The sequence below is a fragment of the Phaethon aethereus genome (genome assembly GCF_964289735.1).
Source record: "Phaethon aethereus genome assembly, chromosome: 3".
Taxonomy (NCBI): domain Eukaryota; kingdom Metazoa; phylum Chordata; class Aves; order Phaethontiformes; family Phaethontidae; genus Phaethon; species Phaethon aethereus.
In genome coordinates, this window is record NC_138576.1 from 42,908,798 (window position 1) to 42,927,459 (window position 18,662).

An 18,662-nucleotide genomic window follows, 5' to 3' on the forward strand; every position below is an offset into this window, starting at 1 on the left:
TGTAGGCTTTGAACAATATGTAATGAAAGAGAGAAATCCACTTGGGATGCAAAAAACGACATGGGAAAGGAAAAAGATATGTTACTAAATATAGACTTGGGATAGATGAGAATTATTCATTAAAGTCCCAACTGAAACTACCAGCTATGGTGCCTGATTTTTTAAATCAAGAAATGTAAATGTGATCTGAAAGATCCAGTCCTTTACTGATAAAAGTAAGTTTGTACTAAAATATCGTGCTCCTCTCTATAGAGACATTATTAAAAAATTATTGGGGTAATTTCTAGTTCTGTCCTAGCGCAACTGGAGCAAGAAGTATTTTTAGCAGTCTGATCATTATTCCAGCATCTTAACCAACTGACCCGTTCACCTGGTCTGCGATACCTGGTATGATGATCTCAGGGACATCCAGAATGTTGCCAAATGAAGCAGTTTTACGATGGCCTCGTTTAGGCTTGGAATAGGCTGAAAAAATACACATATACAATACACATGCAAAACACTAAAATGGCAATAGCAAAATTATTAAATTCCTAATACTGCATTTTTCATAAACCTGGTTAAACTACAGTTCATGCAAAAATGTGTCATGCAGAATAAACTGCATTGCCTTCCACTCATGCTTACACATAGTAAAGCAACTGTTAAAAAGCAAAAAATGCAGAACTAGCCGTCATTACAACGCTGTGTAATTAGTTATAGTTAGCAACACAAAAGTCAAACACAGAAAGCAGCATGGCAACAAGGAAGGGAAAACCAAATGTAATTATCCAAACAGAGAACAAATAAAATAATTTCAGATCAACTGTATCTTCAGAACGAATTATTGATTGCCTGAACTTACATAACATTTTCTCTTTACTGTTGGTTACAAACTATTTTATAAACAAGATTAATAGTTGGGTACTTCTGTTTCTTTAAATCACGTCCTCTTAAAGGAACTCTCACCTGTGTCTGAAAAAATGCTTACTCTTACTCTGTTTGACAATCATTCCTGCCTTTGCATTCTTTTGTCTTATTAATGAAGTTTTTTTGTTTTGCGAACTGGGTATCACTACCAACCTTTTCACTTCTGAATGATGTTCAAGAAACATTACATACTTTGGAATAAAATCTAATCATACATTTTTATTTTTATTTTACTACTTGTGTAGTTTGAGATAAAGAGTTCCCATTTACAGAAGTCTGCATACATCTCCCAAAGGCAGAATACTGCAGCATATCCATCTCAAACGTAGTAAGTAATGCTGACGTGCGTTATGTGATTTACTCTTACACTTAATCTAGTGATAGATGGAACAAGAAGATTAAATAATTCTTGACCTGATTTCCTCTTAACAACAGCCCAATTCTCACCCAGCCACACATTTTTTTTCAGATTCACAGCATATTATTTCTGTCACACAGTTAACAAGATTAAAAAACAAAGCAAAACCAATACAGGGCTGTTCCAGCTCTTTTTGAAAAAGTTATGGTCAGATGGATTTGACCTCATTTCTGGTAGTCTACTACTGCCTGAAGTGATTTCTTAGAAAAATAACTAGTATGTTCAATATAAACAAGAAAAAGAAAACCTACAGTCGTAACAAAACAACAACAACAACAAAACCCTTAGAATATTCTGAAATAATAATTACTGTTCAAAGCAATGTACTTAAGGAAGACAAACCAGGAAAATTAAAAGCTCACACAAAGGAGAGCCCAAGTTATGTCCACTAATGTCAAAAACTTACATTGACTTTAGAGTGTCAGTGACCAAAGTGAGTCCTGACAGATTTTAAAATAAAACCAGCATGTTGTTATTATCAGGTAAGTACACAGCTGCCTTCTGTGTTAGGAAACCTTTAGAAATACTCAGGGTGAGATGTGCTACACAATCATCCAGTCAAAGACTGACAATACGAAAGACAAATCTTGGAATAAGGCTTTAAAATAAGAATGTAAATGTAAAAAGTGTTTAGGGCAAGATAAATATTATTTCATGAGTATCTTCAGTATTTAGCAAAACAAGATCCTGGAGTAATCATAACACAATGAAGAACAAAAATGAAGTAGTAATGGTGCACAAGAAAGCCATAATATATAATATTTCCTTATAAATTACACCTAATTTTCAGATTGCTAGAAAAACACTAGGACAGCTAAATAACCCTGGACTAATCAAAGTAATTTTGTCTGATTATTTAAATCAAAACAAGATTTTTTTTTTTTTAGAACAAAAACAAGTCTCACATGCGAAACCTAAAAACGGAAGTTGCATAGATTAACAAACATTATCTTTGATGAAGAAAAGAGACAAGAAAATTTTTGCCAAGTATACACGTTTTTATTAATTTGCTCTCTGTGAAGAATAAAGTTTGCTCTCACCATAAAATTATGTATTTATACTTACACATAAATTCCAATTCACTCAAGGATTCAATGTTTAGACACAACAGTTTATAGCTACCTGAAGCAAACCTGGCAAAACACCTGTAGCTTTTTTTTTTTAACAGAAGATACCAATGCTTTGTTAATCTGATGAATAAATTCTGAGTATGTTTCTCTTTCTGAAATCTGTCAAACTGGATTTTAAAACCTATTTGGGAACGTGCTGAACTTTAAAACCACTTCTCAATTTCAAAATACTATAGGAGTAACCTTGAAAGAAATGTTATTTTAGAAATAATTATGCTAGCAGAGATGAAGTAACATTATTTCAGATGCAAAGGAGAAAGTTGTGCATTTGGAATAGGACTAATATTTAGAAGGCTCAATGATTTTTTTAAAAAGGTAAAAGTCTAATTCAACAGAAGTAATCTCTTCCGGAACCTTAAAAGTACCCAAGTAAAATACTCAACCTTGTTGAGCATAGAAGCATGAATGAAGCCATCTTCCCCCACAGTTAAAGGGCAATAAAGACTACATGAAAAGTTAATAGTGTTTTCATACAGCTAATTATATTAGCCTTGTGTAAGACTATGCATATTTTACTTCTTCCTTCCTCCTTTCCTTCCTTCCAGTTCCTTACTCTATTCCCCAAACATCCTTTAATGTTACCTGTGATGGAAGCTATTCTTGCTTCTATTTCAGACATGTCAGCACTCATCCTTTTGGCTTCTCCTGAAACAAGGGCTGACTGTGGTCGCGCACGAACATCTGACAAGCTCTCCACACTGCTCCCACGAGACGGAGGTAAACTCAATCGGCCAGGATCACCCTGTTACAACAGTCGCATTTTTAAAAAGAAAAAGATTTCTGCAGATGCCCCTCCATGACATGCTCAGTATGTAGGTTAAAATATATCTCTATAATGTGCATTTTAAATGTGACAGGGTTTAAAATTTGTAGTTTAAGAAATGGTAATAGTTTAGCTATTATTGGCATACACGGACCAAATATCTGCAACTTTCAAAAGAATCTAACTTTACACAGATAAAAATTGAGTAGAATTAGGCCAATATTGTCACAAGAGAATCTTTGTATTTTTTCATCCTACTTGAAATTAAATACAGCCTTTTCAAAATTCAAATAAAAGTTTAATCCTTTCATGTCAAACTAATATATTGGTTCTAAATTAAGGCAGCAATTTTAAAATTTTTTTTTAACCTAATGAATCCCTTTAAATAAAATTAATTATTTTTTCATTCCATTGGAGATCTTGTTAGAGCCTTGCAGTTTACCTTTTTGGAAACATTCAGTATTTTTCCATTCCCTTTCATGTTCTTTTACTGTAACTAACTGGCTCCAATCTTGTACTATTTTTGAAAGAAGACACTAATGTTTCATAGCAGTTACACTTGTGTCCATCTTTGCCTATGTCATTATTACGGTTCAAAATTGCACGTTTGCTTACCGGCTGCTTGGCTGTATTTTTCATTTGCTGTGCCAATTTTGACTCTAAACGTTTAATAGTGTCATTGGTAGAAGCTCCTTGGAAGTCACTTGGTTCCATGTTAGCATCGCTCTTGTTACTTGTATTTGTAGAAGTAATGTCCATGAATGAACCTGGAGATCAATGACAAGGAAAAATATTTGAGAATTTCCATTCTTCCATCTTTTCACCTGAGCATTTTCAGAAACCTAACTTTGCTTTAAAGACTCTTGAAAACTTTTAATGAAAGGCAAGCTGCAAGATTGCAACAGATCCATTAATGTAAAAAGTAAAAGGAAGGAAAAAGACAGAATACACGACTAAGTACTACGATGATATTCTGAAGTCAATCTTTAGCTTGCTCTGAATTTGTTGGCGTAGACTTATATTATAATCTACAGGTCACTAAGCTGCAAAGTAGCCAAGGAAGCATTATCCAAAATAACAGCAATCTGTTTGGAGATAGAAAACAAACCAGCCAAGCAGTGGAAGGTGAAGACACCTAAGATTAAAAACAACTGAAGTGGGAAAACTGTACTCGAAAAAATGAGAAGACCAAACAATCTTTATTTTCTATTATTAAAAGGATTTATCTGAGGGCAAGACCACCTGAAAGTCTAGCCCCCATTTTGTTCCACTTACCTTTCTAGTGATTTACTTCCACTAAATTTAAATTACTGTATTTACTGCATTCTAACACAAAACAACTGCAAGTTTAAATTGTGGAGATCATAACTGAGAGCAGGTGCACTTTTTAAGAGCAGCCAAAAATTTAAAAATGCCAACTCCTAAATATTACATATGAGTGAAAGAGTGTCAATTGCTAGCAACCTTCCTGGGAGAAAAAGGAGGAGACCCTAAACCTGGGCGTTTTAAGATAGCTTTTATTATATGCTTGTTCTCTGTTAAAAGGTACACTGCAGCAAAACTATTTGGCTGAGAACACTAAATGTGATGTGGTATGAGGTCTTACCAAAAAACTAGATTCCTGCCAAGATTTTGGAAAGGATGCCTTTCTCAATTTGAGTTCAAAAATCACTATGAGAATGTGCTTTATAATCCATCTGCATCATTTCATGTTGCTGTTCTTTTCTCTTACTTATACAAGTGTACCTGTACTAGTGGCAGAGTTGCTTTGGCCTTCATCTGAATACTGGCAAGGATACTGCAGAGGTTCATCAGCTCCTGGAAAGTACTGTGAAAAAGCAGCAATGATTTGATTAAAAAAAGTAATTAACAGTTGTTTTAAAATTATTTAACTAGTATCTCATAAAATAAATATAAATTATATATTACATTTATAATAATTTATGTAGAAGTAAATGCAGTTACTTTAGTAGTATATTAAAATACATCTATGACTATTTTTATTAATTTCCCCAAATTTGTTATGAGTTATTATACCTCTCCCATGAGGGGAGGAATAATTTTCCTTTTCTACTGTAATAATTTGATAATTTTTATCAAAAAGAGGGAGGGGAGAGAAAATAAGCAAGCCCACCTTTAGAGTGTGATAAAAGGCATACCTTCTATAATGTAATTTCCCAACGTAATAGGTTAAGAAATGATTATGATACTAAAATAGATTTTTATACCCGCATCAAGTGTGTCATTATTTTAACAATTTCCTCCATGGAGGGTCGTTGCGAGGGATCCTTGGACCAACAACGGGTCATTAAACTCTCGATTGGTTTAGGTAAGTTTTTGATCAGTGGTGGCCGAGTACCTGTAATTGAAATTAGAAAAAACTCTTAATTTGTTAAGCAGACTAAGTCAACTGACAGCGACTGATCTCTCTCCAGTATTTTGCTAAATAAATACAGGAAAACGTATAGTTAATTCTAGTCTGAAAGAACTGGCCTGTACTTCATTTTTTCTCTTACAAACAAAAAACTGACAGAAAAGTTCCTTTGCACTACATACACGTTACAAGTATATACAAACAAGTAGAAAGAAAAATGAAACTCTTCAGTAGTGGTTTGAATAAATTCACAACATACTGCAATGGCTAATGAATATGTTACCACTTTCTGAAGAATAAAACTCTAGTCCAAACTAGGAAGCAAGTAGTAAGAGTCTTTGATTCCTAATCTTGGACTTGAAAGAAAAAAAAAAGAAAAAAAAAAAAAAGTCATTTTGCTCTTAAGGATTTCCTGAAAAATTATTAAGCACTGGGAGTATCAATTTCAAGTGACTTTTTCATGGTTTATAAACATTTTTATTTATGTATTTTACTTCAACTGTTGTATGACTACTCAGCTCTTTCTAGTTCAAGTTTCTACTCTATTTACTATTTCAACAATGATTACAATTAATGAACATTCAGTTGTGTTTAATACAGGAGATGTAGTGACATTTTGCATAGAAAACAGCAAGTATTTAAAAATGTATTAACCATAACAAGTAATACATGAAGTAAGAGTGCCACAGTGGTTTCAAGTGAGATGAAGCGCACTAACATTTCCTTCCTAAAAAGGAAGGGGGGTGGAGGGGAAAGAAAAAGAAAAAAAAGAGAAGTTTTTAAAGCAAAAGTAGTGACAGATAGAGAATTTGTCTTCCCCTAAAGGATACTTCTGCACCTTACTGAAGCGTTGTGGTTTATGACTATTACATTTATGCTTACTTTTACAGTTAATGCTTTTATGCAAGGCACTCATCACTCGCAATCTCAATGACTTGTGTCCTTGAAAAACTGAAATGGAGAATCAATTTCTTCATTAAAAAATGCTATCTGCAAACATTCTTCTTTGTGCATTATTATGACTATAATGCTCATCCATCCTATCACTGTCTGCCCCTTTCTCTTCTTCATCGATCAGGATGCCTGTGCTCACCTTAAGCTTCTATCTTTTAGTACTGAAGCAATGACACTCAGGCAGAGTACCGGCCTTCATTGCTTGTTTGTTAATTACATCTTCCAAACAAGTTCATGCTTTCTTTGATGTTGTCTTTCACAAATAGCAGAAACTCTTTGCAGACATTCACTGAACTACTTCACTATCATTACTTTATTCTTCTTAAAACTCTGCTTTGCCGTGGTACCTAAAAACACACTGTTAAAAAAGTTATACCACTAGCATGAAGATACTACAGTCTGTTATTCTGACCAACATTATACCACTACTTTCTTTTGTCCATTTGAATCCAACCATTGTCTCCTGTTTATATTCTAAGCTCCTGAGAAGCTGTTCTGTATATTACCTAGCACAGTAGAGTCCTGCTGCATGATTGCAAGTACCTAGATATAAAGATAACACAATTCAAACAGCAGAACAAAAAAACCCCAGATGAAAAACAAAGTAACACTTTTAATGTCTAATGGTCCTGCAGGAGTTTGACAGTTTCTAGCATTTCTAAAGACAGGTCAAGTCACTTAAAATCACACGTTTACTGTATACACTTAATAATAACAACAACAACAATATCAAGTTGTCATTCATCCAGACAGGGTTGTTTTTTTTTACCATACAATTCAGGTAACTTTTAAAATGGGGTGTCATAACGAGAAGAACACAGTTCTTTTCCCTAGTTTGTTCATATGCTAGTTACATGTAGTGGGAAATGCAAGGACTGTAGCACCCGAGTAACACAAAACACACACTGACACAAAAGTGGTATTAAGTCTTTATGCCAAAAAAGCATATTTAATGGAGTATAAAATGAAAAAAACCCAGTAATTTAAAACTACACAGTTCAGAGTGTTTAGAAAATTTATAGGTCAGATACACAACTTCAAATGCAATAAAGTATTTTCAACTCACCATTGTGAACTGCCCACATTATGCGGAAAGCTGGACCACCAATCTCATCAAAAGGTTTCCTACGGGTGATTACCTCCCAGAGAATAATACCCCAACTGAAAACGTCACATTTTTCGCTGTAATTGCTACCTGGAAGAAAGCCACCAATATAATTTGTCTCTTTTCTATATAACACGTTAAAAATAAGTACAGTTTGAGCTGATAAATAGCTCTATATGCTTCCTTTCTCTTCACATTTGTTTTATTGAGAAAAAACAGTTTTCTAAAGCTGGCTGATTCACGCTAACTTAAGTCTGAAATCATTTGACAGTATGACATACTAAGATTTCCTTCTGGAAGTCAATCCTTTTCACTTGGAGTCATCCTGAAATGATAAAATGTGTCAGTTTTCTCATATTATATAAAGTGCAATTTATTAACTTTCAAAGATCTCTTGCATCCAGGATTTAACTGACTATGCTTGTTTCCTTTAAATCTTCTTTTTCAACTCACTTCTTCCATGTTAGTCATAATATGCCAGCCAGTTACATCTCTGTCATACCCATTGCTCTTTATTAATTACAGGTCTTCAGCAGAACTAGTAAGTTACCATATGAACAAATAGGCAGATTCATCAATTCCTCATATTTCCTCCCTGTTTATTATTCTTACTCTTTTTGACATGTCATTAATTAAAGTTCTTTGACCATAAGTTCAATATTTCTGAAACTCCTGTTAAAGGTGTAGAAGACACATAGGTGATACAGAATAATGAATAAAAATGTTCAGAGACTGCAAAGAAAGAATGTATGCTCTGTAACCATAACTCATGCACATACTAAAAAGAAATGTGAATGGCTAATGACATAATAAATGTGTCAACATAAATAATAGACTCGTCTGTCTTCAAACAAGGATCAAAATTGGCATCGAGTGGCCAAGACATGTTTTTGCTAATACATAATCAGAAAGCAGCATTGAAACAAATCATATCATAAGCAGTAGAAATCAAGAAGCCTAGTTTCATGTGGATACCCACTGTATAACATCCAGTTGCAACAGGCTCCACTGCCTATGAGCCATCTTCCTCAGCGCCTATACCTCTGACAAACGGTGCAAGGAAAGCAGCAGGTTCTCAGGCCAGTTAGAATCATAGAATAGTTCTTGCAGACCAGCCAGTTTGCAAGCCGAACAGGACAGACAGGCTGCAGCAAGAATCACAAGTCCTCTCTAAGCGAAGGCACTAATTTGGACTGCTCCCCGCTACTGATTTTACAAAACTCTTCAAGAACTTGGCATCTTCAAAGCTTTATACACCTGTATCAGAGTAGCTGATGGTGGCTAATGAGTTCAAAAGTTACTGAAGGAGAATAAAAGAAGGCGGCTTTATCAGTCAGCTTATTTTCAAAGGTGCTGGGAAAAAAGGTATCCGTTAACAATGGCAGATTGGTAAGGGAAGCAAAGGAGTCTTTCTCATCCTATGCAGCCACAGCACTTCTGTGAAAACACAGCCTATGACATGGAAGCAGTGTTATTCTCCTGTTTGAGCAAGGAAATTCTATTTTGTGACTGAGAAGCCTTGGACTAATTCCGATACTGATAGTCCAAAAGAAGTGAGTATCCTGTGTTGTTTCATTATGTAACAGAGGAAGGTAGGATAACAGACACAATCGTTCCTCCATTTATCCAATTCTCCCAAAGCAATTATTTTAAAATAGTTTCTTCTAAAGAGGAGTTCTGAGATTAGAGCATTTGCTCTCTTTCACTTTATCCTGACCTAAATGATACTATTTTCATTTAGATTGATTGATCTATACAAGGCTTTAGGTGCCCTAATGGTTAATGAGGGAGTGAAATCTTAACATTAGGGCAAGTACTTAAAATGAGCACTCTGCCATGTACAACAGATACTTCTTGTGCCTTTATTGTTGTAATCTAAAAAAATTAGTACTAGAACAGTACTAAAATAACATTAGCGTTTATTCCACTGTTGAATTCTGATGCAGTAACATAAGCAAACAAATTTTTAACAATTTTGACATTTGACATGATAATTTTAGTAGTTTAATGACTGTTTCAAGAGTAGTTTGACATGCTGCATCATAGAAGCTACTAGATTCCTTTCTTTCCTGGGTACTTGTGTAAATGCTTTCAGATAAAAGTACATAAAACCAACTGTAAACTGAAGGCTTTTGCTGCTGTCCAACAATAAATCTGCAGTACAGGATTTCTTTGTTCTGCCTTGCTGAATTCATACACCAGAGGAATTAGGATATGCACTGTAAATTCCTACTACAGTATGCTTATTTCAAAAATCTGGTTTCAATTAAGATTTTTCACTCCAAAAAAATCTAGCTTTAACATGGCTTGTCCAGCTGATTATTTCTAAAACAAGTTTATAAAATTTCATTTAATAGCAAACAGAAAAGAAGCATTCCTAGGTAGACTTAAAGAAATACAGTAGGTACCTCAATATAAAGTGATATAATGGAAAATTTTTAGGCACCAGAATGAAACACATCACCCTTGGGTGGGTTCTCTATGCAGTATGTGGGAGAAAAAGGCACCTTCAGAACAAAAGCTCCAAACGTAGTGTTTGGGAGGAAACACCTCCTAAAAATGTATATGGACATATATGTAATACTTTCCTGCTCCTCTCTGGAATAAGGACAGTAAAAGAAAAGAGGCCACTTGGACCCAGAATCTGTGAAACCACTGCAGCAGCTAGGCACTTGCCAATATATCAAAACCAGGACACCTGCTTCCTAAAGCAGGAATATGTCTTCTCCAGACCACTCTGCTCATCGCAATGATAATTTAAGGTACTGACTGGCTTAAAAGGTGTTTAATCTACAATCTAATATTGATGGGATTAATTCTCTGATTATCATGCAGCAATTATACCTATCTAATTATCAAGTGTCATCAGTCTTCCCCAGCTACACTCCAAGAAATAGCCTGTTTTCCTACTTAACTGAGTTAACTGTTAATAACAAGTTCTTCAGTATTTAGGAAAGAGGAAGTACATAAAATCTCCAGATTACACAAAAAGCAGATGAAGATGGAGTTACACGAAAGTGGGGGACTGAAAATGAAGGCAATTATGTTCAATTCAGAGACACTAACAGGGAAATTCTAAAGATAAAAGCTGATCAGAATAGAGAGTGAAAGTAATGACAGTGTATTTAAATGTCAGAAGAGTTTGAAAGTACTTAAGAATCTTGGAAACAGCACAATCCTGGGGAAACAGTCCTCTGGCTGTGTTTTGCTTATAAAAGAAGAAACAGCGTCTAAAGGTACTCCTTATGTAAATCTCTGCAATGACACAAATAAAGGTTCCACATCTTCAAGTAATTAGCTGTCTAATACTAACATGATAGAGTCAGTTCAGTGCTGCTCTTTGAAACGCTGCATAATTATTTGGCAATATGCAATCATACAGATTTTTAAACAAATGTTAGAATTCTGCCAAGACTCTTTCAGTTGTTACGTCAAACTTGAATATACTGATTGAAATAAAGTAAGGCTACATGATGCTCTTATTTTCTACATCAACTCCATTCACTCTTGCGTCCCTAGAAAGAACACATAATATTGACACCGTAGATTATTGTTACCTTCAAAAACTTCAGGGGCCATCCAAGCAGCACTTCCCTTATTGTTGGTCATGTGTGTTTGAATATCACAGGCTGTACCAAAATCGCAGATTTTTAGAACTGTCCCCCCAGCTACCAAGAGCAAACTGTCAAAGAAAAAAAATAATTGAAATTGTAGGATGAAATAGTCTGTTAATAAATCACTGATTTTTTTACCCCAACAACTATCATTCTAATATAGTTGAGTATCTAAGGCTTCGCTTCTCAGTGCCTTAGGTTTTATAATTTGAGAAAAAAGCAAAATCACTTATGCCTAATAAACATATGAAATATTTTAAATAATCAAATATATATTGTGATTTATTAATATTTCTACATGCTAGGTTTTAAATAAATAACTTTAGCCATAGTAAATCACTAAGCATATATAGGCAAAATCAGTCTTTCAGATGCCAGAGGCTGAAAAACAAGAAGTGCTGTAATAATTTTACCAAAAGAAGAACGATCAAGACTCCCATTAATGTCAGTCAACTTAGCTATTTATTTAAACGAAAGCACTCGAAGTTACATGTTAACAGCTCTCTAAGTCAAAACTGAGGATACAAGAAAGAATTCAAGATTTAAAGTGTGGCTTCACATTATAATTTTATCTGGTAGTAACTGCAGGCTACCACCAAAAGGGGGATGATCCTGCTGATCCCCAAATCTGTGTTTCCACCTAATCTGTGGAGTCATATCTGAAGCTGTAAAATGAGTCAGATCAACAAACTGACTGGGCAGAAAACTATTCATTTTTGTTTCAGTGGAAAGTGATGGGTCATTCTGGCAGGGGTAGTGGAACAGGCAGAAGATGAGGGCAGAGGAGGATGGCCATGTCAGGAAAGAGCTCTAACATATCAGATTAAATATGATGTTAAAACCAAGCAACCAAACAACCCCCCCAGCCTAACGTCCTCTTACTGAACACCACAACCCACTGTAAAATTGGGGCATTTTAAATGCCTCTGACAAGAAGCCCAATCCCTATCAAAATCCTCTTCCATGATGCAGGGCAAAGGCAGGATGTTTTTCCAGTTTAACAGAAAGTAACTAAGTACACTTATTTTCCTGTACCATGCACCATCCTTCTCTAAGTTTCAAATGCACAGCTTTCATTTAGAATATGGTACATCCCATAAAGTTAGTATCAATTACAGGTATTTCTTTCAAATGCAATGAGATTACTAGAAATTATCTTAAATTCCAATTGCAAAAATAATATGAAATATGAGCCATAAACCTACTTTGGTGGTTTCAGGTCTCTGTGAATCAGAGCCTTTGGTTTCATGCTGTGGAGATATGCCACTCCTTGGGAACACTGTAAACACCAACTCATGGCATGTGCAGCAGTATAATGAGGCAGAGGTTCAGCACCATGCAGCACTGCAAAACAAAGGCACAAACTAAAAAGAACTTTATTGCATATTACAACAGATACAATGGAGTTAACAACCTACCAGTCAGAAAGCTCAATGGAATCTAAGTAATTGTCAATGCCTCATCACTGCAACTGAAAACATCCTTCTGCAGATGGTTAAACTAATGGAAATGTCAAAATATTTTCCATTCTTTAGTATGTTTTTCATAATTGTTGATGTTAAAATTCAATATGAAAGGTGTTGCTTGTTCTCAGCTATCCCTGGTAAAGTCTATGTTAAACAAATGCTCAGGGCATTTACAAGTTAAGGAAGAATCTTTTCAGATGTTCCACTGGAAAACCTTAAATGCCTTGTATAAAATATAACAAACTGATATCAAGAAACAAACCAATGGACTGAAAAGTGTTTCTTAAAGGCACACTCCTTTCTCCTTAAAATTATTTTTAAGAATTTCAAATAACCACAGAATGGCTGGGGTTAGAAGGGACCTCTGGAGGTCCAGCAAGCAAGGTCAAGCAGGCCACCTACAGCGGGTTGCCCAGAACTGCGTCCAGGTGGCTTCTGAGTATCTCCAAGAATGGAAACGTATGTATGAAACAGCTTTGCAGTTTAGATCATGTTTTCCCTAACACTAGCACTTGAGCTCCAGGAAGACACTATGTTGAAATGATACTCACCATTGTACAGGGAACCTCCTTCAGCATACTCCATAACAAGACACACCTTTGGGGGCAGAGGGGACAAAGAAAAAAAGGATGTTTTAAATGTAGGGGTGGAAAACAGCCTTTGTAAACTAAAAGTTCTTTTGAGAGGAACTGCAAAGTCTTCCATACCTAAGCTAACGGAAAATTTATTTATGAGGTAAATAGTCAGTTTCAATAGTACATATTTACATATAAGAAACAGAAATTAGTTTTATGCTTAGTTCCCACTCTAAGTTACGAAAGAAAAGAATGACCTCCCCCCCAGTCTTGAAAAGCAAATGCTGTCTTCAAACAGCAATTCATTTGCCTTTACTTTTTTTTTTCTAGTGACTTACAAAAGAATTTCACTAGTACTAAGGAAAAAGGGATGAAGTGTTATTTTAACCAATTAAATAGCCCATACTAGAATTTAGCTAAGGATACATCTGTCCTGTCACAGTACTTGCTTTTCGGCTTTGAGAATTTGTGGGACTGTTTGCAGCTGTGGCAGAAAGCAAGCAAATCCTGAAAACTGCATATATGAGAATAGGAACTGATTTACAAGCTATGAATCACGTGTTGCTAACATATTTTCTTTTCATATTGCTGATCTACAATTAATAGGACTGCAGATATGAATGGCACTACATATGCAATACACCAGATGCCATTCTGACAAACTGACGTATAATCGGTGTTTAGAAATAGCTTTGGGGTTTTCTTGAAATAATTTCTTTCTCATAGCCAGGGAAAGAAGAAACAAAAACTTGAAAATATCAACCAGCCTACATATGTTTATATTTCCTTATTATGGCTAACTACATGTATAAAAAAAAGTATATATAAAAATATACATTTTTCTATATAAAATAGATATTTTGTACATTGATGCTTGCAATATGTTTAGTTAGTCACCTTTTGTCATACTGACAAAGCTATAACTTACTGGGTTTAGACAGGCTCCATATAACTTGACAATATTGGGATGGTTTACTCGTGACAGCTGTCGAAGCTGCAAAACAAATGACACTATTTCAAACCATAAGGAAAAAAAGGCTAATGCTTTATGTTCACATATATCATTTATACACCACAACAGCAATTACAGTTTTATATGTCTGCATAACCTTAGATGGTAATTTTAGGAATTACAAGACTGATGTTCCTGTTTGCATTTTAATTTATGTAATTAGGTTTCATTTAACTGGAACTGTATTTTAAATTTAATTTCTTTAAAATTTCTTTTAAGAAAGTATTTTTTTCGTGGGGAAGTAAAATCACTCAAGTCACAAGCAGTGTGCAACTATGACCTCTATAGGTTCAGTGCTCTTCCTGGAGCCTCCAATTTTGGAATCCCCATTGTCTGACCACATAAACTTGGCTTTATTCACAATATACAAAATTACTGTTCTGAAAAAAAACAAACCAGAACAAAAAAACACAAACCAACCCACAAGCCTACAAAATAAGCCAGCCAGTTTAATATTAATGTGACATAGTTCCAAGAACCTACGTCTGCTTGTGCTAATTGACGATCAGACTACTTTGCACTGAATTTTCCTTTAACAGTAGGTAGAAGAGAAGGGAAAAGGATTTTTTTTTTTCCCCCCCTTGACACAGATTTCTGGGGCAGCTTATGCTGTTCATTGTCTAGGGAGCTAATGTTATTTTTTCTGTCCAATTCAGAAGTTCTAAAAATCCAGAATGGAGTATTATAACTGATGCTTGCTCTATATAGGGTTTCCCAAATCCTAGTAATTACTGAAATATTTCTGTGATTATCTTCTCAGGTCTCTTTTGAACACAAAAATGCTAAGAGACTGATCAGATCTACTCAGTATTAAATTAGACTCAGGTTAATAACATTGAAAACTTTCCACAGTAACAAATGACACATAAATATTTACACAGAGAGGCCTATTACAAATAGGCTTCTTTTAACCCTTCAGTGTTACATTTTTACTTCCAAAATTAAGAGATTTTCAACACATTTTGTATACCTTGAACTTCCTAGATTCTTACTGACTGAATACTAAGCAGCATGTCACAATAGATCTCATTTAAATTACATGGCTAACTTTTGATTCTAGAAGAAGTTGTATCTTGGGAAGTTTATCAGTATATCTGAAGTACTCAAGATCTTTCTGAAGAAATAGACATTGAATGGAAAGAGTGATTGCCCTTAAATGAGTTACAGGTATTAATAAACTTATATGTATGAAAAGAAATAATGAAATTATTAGAACTGCTGAAAAAAACCTAAGAAACAGTTTCAAGTATGGACCCAACCGTTTGAAGAACCTACGCTGTAGCCCCTGGAAGTGTTAATGTGCTCTGGGATTTTGGTGGGTATCTCAGCTGCACCCTGACTCCATGCTGGGACAGAATCCAGGAGCTGGTGTTTCCCTGACCTGTGTGCCCTCCTCCCTCCCTCCCTGCCCTCCAGTTTTTATGGGAAGCAAACTAAAGGAGCTGCAATGTGCTCTGACAGGTGTCCTGATCTGCATGATAGGGGGTCCAGGCCTGTGCTGGGTACCACAGGCTACATCTACCTTGGTAATCCAGACATAGGTTTTAGTACACCACAGGCACCCATGAATTTAAGACAACAAGCTCTACCAATCCCCACGTTTTCCAGCAAACTTACTGTACCTCTACAATGAAGGCTTTCCTTTCAGATTCACTTTCTATTTGTTTAATGGCCACATCTTTAGCTCTCCATTTTGCCTTGCAGACCACACCAAAGGCTCCTCTTCCAACAACCTAAAACAAGGTAACACGAAACACTTGAGTTAAAACTTGAAATGGTTTCATTTGCTGTGCAGGACTTCATAAACAGAAAAGAAATTTAACTTGGAAAAATTAAGACATAGAATTGAGTTCTGCAGCAGCAATTTAAAATTATGCTGTTAAAGCATAACTGGTGCTTAGCTAAGCTTCCTCCAGAGATTATTTACAGAAGAATTGGAAAACACACATATAAAACATTATTATTAATCTGCAGCAAGAGTATTTCATAACAATGTTACCTTAATTATTTCAAACAAGATTTGCTCAGAAGCAAGTTAGGGGAGTGCTGGCAAATTTATTTTTATAGTTTTGACCACTGAAACAGTATCTATTTGCCATATTCATTTATGTTTGCTAGTAACAGGAATTGAAACTTCTGAAATCTAAATGCAAACAATTGAAATCTAAAATGCAAACAACTGCACAGGACTGTGCTGAAGTCTGGATGAGGTGTTCAGTGTGCTCAAAGTTATCCTGTCATTTTTCTCACAGATGCCTCAATCGTACAAGAACAGTAAATTCTCCTGAGAGTCCTCCAAATAAAGCACAGTGTCTGTATAAACTATGCCTTCTCTATTTTTGTTGAAGTCTGCTTTCTAGTTTATTTGGAATTAACACTGCCTAAAAATATACAAAACAAGACAAGAGTCATAACTCTTCACTGTAACTTCACAGAAGCAGTAGTAGCAGCTTCTGCATACTATATTATTCAAGAATCCTTTAACGTTTGCTGTGAAGAAGCTCTACCACCACCATTATTTGGAGTAGTTCTTTGAGACCAAGCATGAAAACTAAAGCAAGATAGAGAGGTGTCCTTTTTCTGTGAGGTCACTTTCAGTTTCTGATGAGTTATAAACTACAGTAAATGGAAATATCACTACTTTTAATTGCCTTCTTCAGAGGAAAAAAGGCAACATACAAAAGTAACAACAAAACATGTATATGCAATGTAAAGTTGAAACTAGAGGGTCATCAAAACCCTAGCTGCTACAGGAAAGCACAGACAAGCAAGTTGTGATGCATGTGCCTAAAACAAAAGTGGAGAAGAGGCGGAAAAGGAAGGCACACAAAGGTACAGAAGAAGCCAAGGGATAAGAGCTCCTCCAACTCCAAAAAATGCAAGGCAGGGCAGATAAGAAGGAGGGGCGGGGGAAGAAGTGCCCGAGGGGCTCGGTGCGCTGGTCTCAGACTCTCTGTTCGTCCCTAACAGCTTTTCTTCACCGTTGGTTTTAACAGCAGACTGTGCTCATGTTCTTAGTCCTTGATTTCAAGTAATATCACATGTATCCTGAGGAACAAAGCAGACACTTCCAATGAAATAAATACTTTTCTGGGAGGTGAATGAGGAGGGAAAGGAAGGGGAGTAGGGAGAGAGTGGAGAGGAAGCATTTACAAACGTAAGTATCATAGCAGTTTATTACGGCAGAATTTAATTTTATTATATTCCTTAAATGGGTAAATGCACACAACATGAATTTTATTTTGGATGGAAAACCTCAATTCCCAAAATTACAAAGCTCTTCACTAGAAAGTCATAGTTATTTATGACTTTATCCAATAAAAAATGGAAAAGATTCTTGGGGGCAGGGGGTGGAAAGGAATATTCAAAATTAAAATATAGAGATGCAACATAATTAAAGGACTCACAAAATGTTCAAACATAACATTGCATCCACGTCGTAAAAAACAGCAACTGATTCTTACAGGTTTGCTAATGAATTCACTTCTTAACAGGACAGTTTCTTAAAAGAAAAGGGTGATTTGTAGGAGATCAGTGAATATCCACACATTCTCAATGCTGAAGCAATGCAAACTGCCTGCTCCCTGAATGCTTATCCTTTGAGGAAACAACATTTAATAATTTTACCTCTTTTTTTTTTTTTTTTTTTTGAGATGCCCCCTAATTTAGTAATTATCCAGAACATAAATTAAGAGTGTTGATCCAGAGAAGGCAATTCGGTAGCCAGGAATGTACAAGCACCACACTGTGCTTGTCAAGGCTCCCTGTCAAAGCAACTGACTATCATGTATGTAAACGATGCTTGGGTTGGGTTCTCGCTAGTGAAGCTGATTTCCCCTGTGAATGAGGTAGATAAGGTTGCAGGTGCATAGCTCAAGACCTGCTAAACTTTCATGTCTGCAATCAAGGGCCCAATTTGAAGAGGGGGAAAAACATAAATTAAAAAAATAATCAAGATTTCACATTAAGAAAGATGAGAAAAGGGGATGTATGCTCAGTATTTTTGTGAGGTTATATAAGGATATGAGAGATGGCTGCCTAGGAATAATGATCAATGGCATCTTCCTCTTCTGGTTTCCTTAATACACACAGAGAAGTACTTTTCTCTTTTATATTACAGCACACACTTAACCTTCCAGGATCTCCTGGCTTCTCACCCTCCACAACAGTGGTTCACAGCCTGAGTCTACCATAAGAATCCACAGCAGATCCACAGAACATGCCCCATTCTGCACCATGTATAAAGGGACCTGTTGATTGTAACCTCCTCCCCCAGCTACAGTATAGGGCCTTGGCTCTTCACATAACACACACCAACTGTTTTCTTGCAGTCCACAAATGA

At 35.6% G+C, this 18,662-nt stretch overlaps 1 protein-coding gene across 2 annotated transcripts in view; it reads right to left on the bottom strand.

The window, feature by feature from the left end:
* Window positions 1-18,662, bottom strand: part of MAP3K7 (mitogen-activated protein kinase kinase kinase 7) — a gene marked incomplete at both ends in the record, with an annotated part of 45,961 nt that overhangs the window by 17,719 nt on the left and 9,580 nt on the right. Inside the window, 11 exons of one of the 2 annotated variants that reach the window (XM_081997253.1) lie at window positions 385-465; window positions 3,040-3,199; window positions 3,836-3,987; window positions 4,967-5,048; window positions 5,449-5,579; window positions 7,615-7,743; window positions 11,211-11,335; window positions 12,473-12,611; window positions 13,285-13,330; window positions 14,237-14,302; window positions 15,943-16,053. In XM_081997253.1, coding sequence (XP_081853379.1) covers window positions 385-465; window positions 3,040-3,199; window positions 3,836-3,987; window positions 4,967-5,048; window positions 5,449-5,579; window positions 7,615-7,743; window positions 11,211-11,335; window positions 12,473-12,611; window positions 13,285-13,330; window positions 14,237-14,302; window positions 15,943-16,053 — 1,222 coding nt within the window. The remainder of the gene's footprint in view (window positions 1-384; window positions 466-3,039; window positions 3,200-3,835; window positions 3,988-4,966; window positions 5,049-5,448; window positions 5,580-7,614; window positions 7,744-11,210; window positions 11,336-12,472; window positions 12,612-13,284; window positions 13,331-14,236; window positions 14,303-15,942; window positions 16,054-18,662) is intronic. The other variant, XM_081997254.1, reaches the window with a different exon arrangement.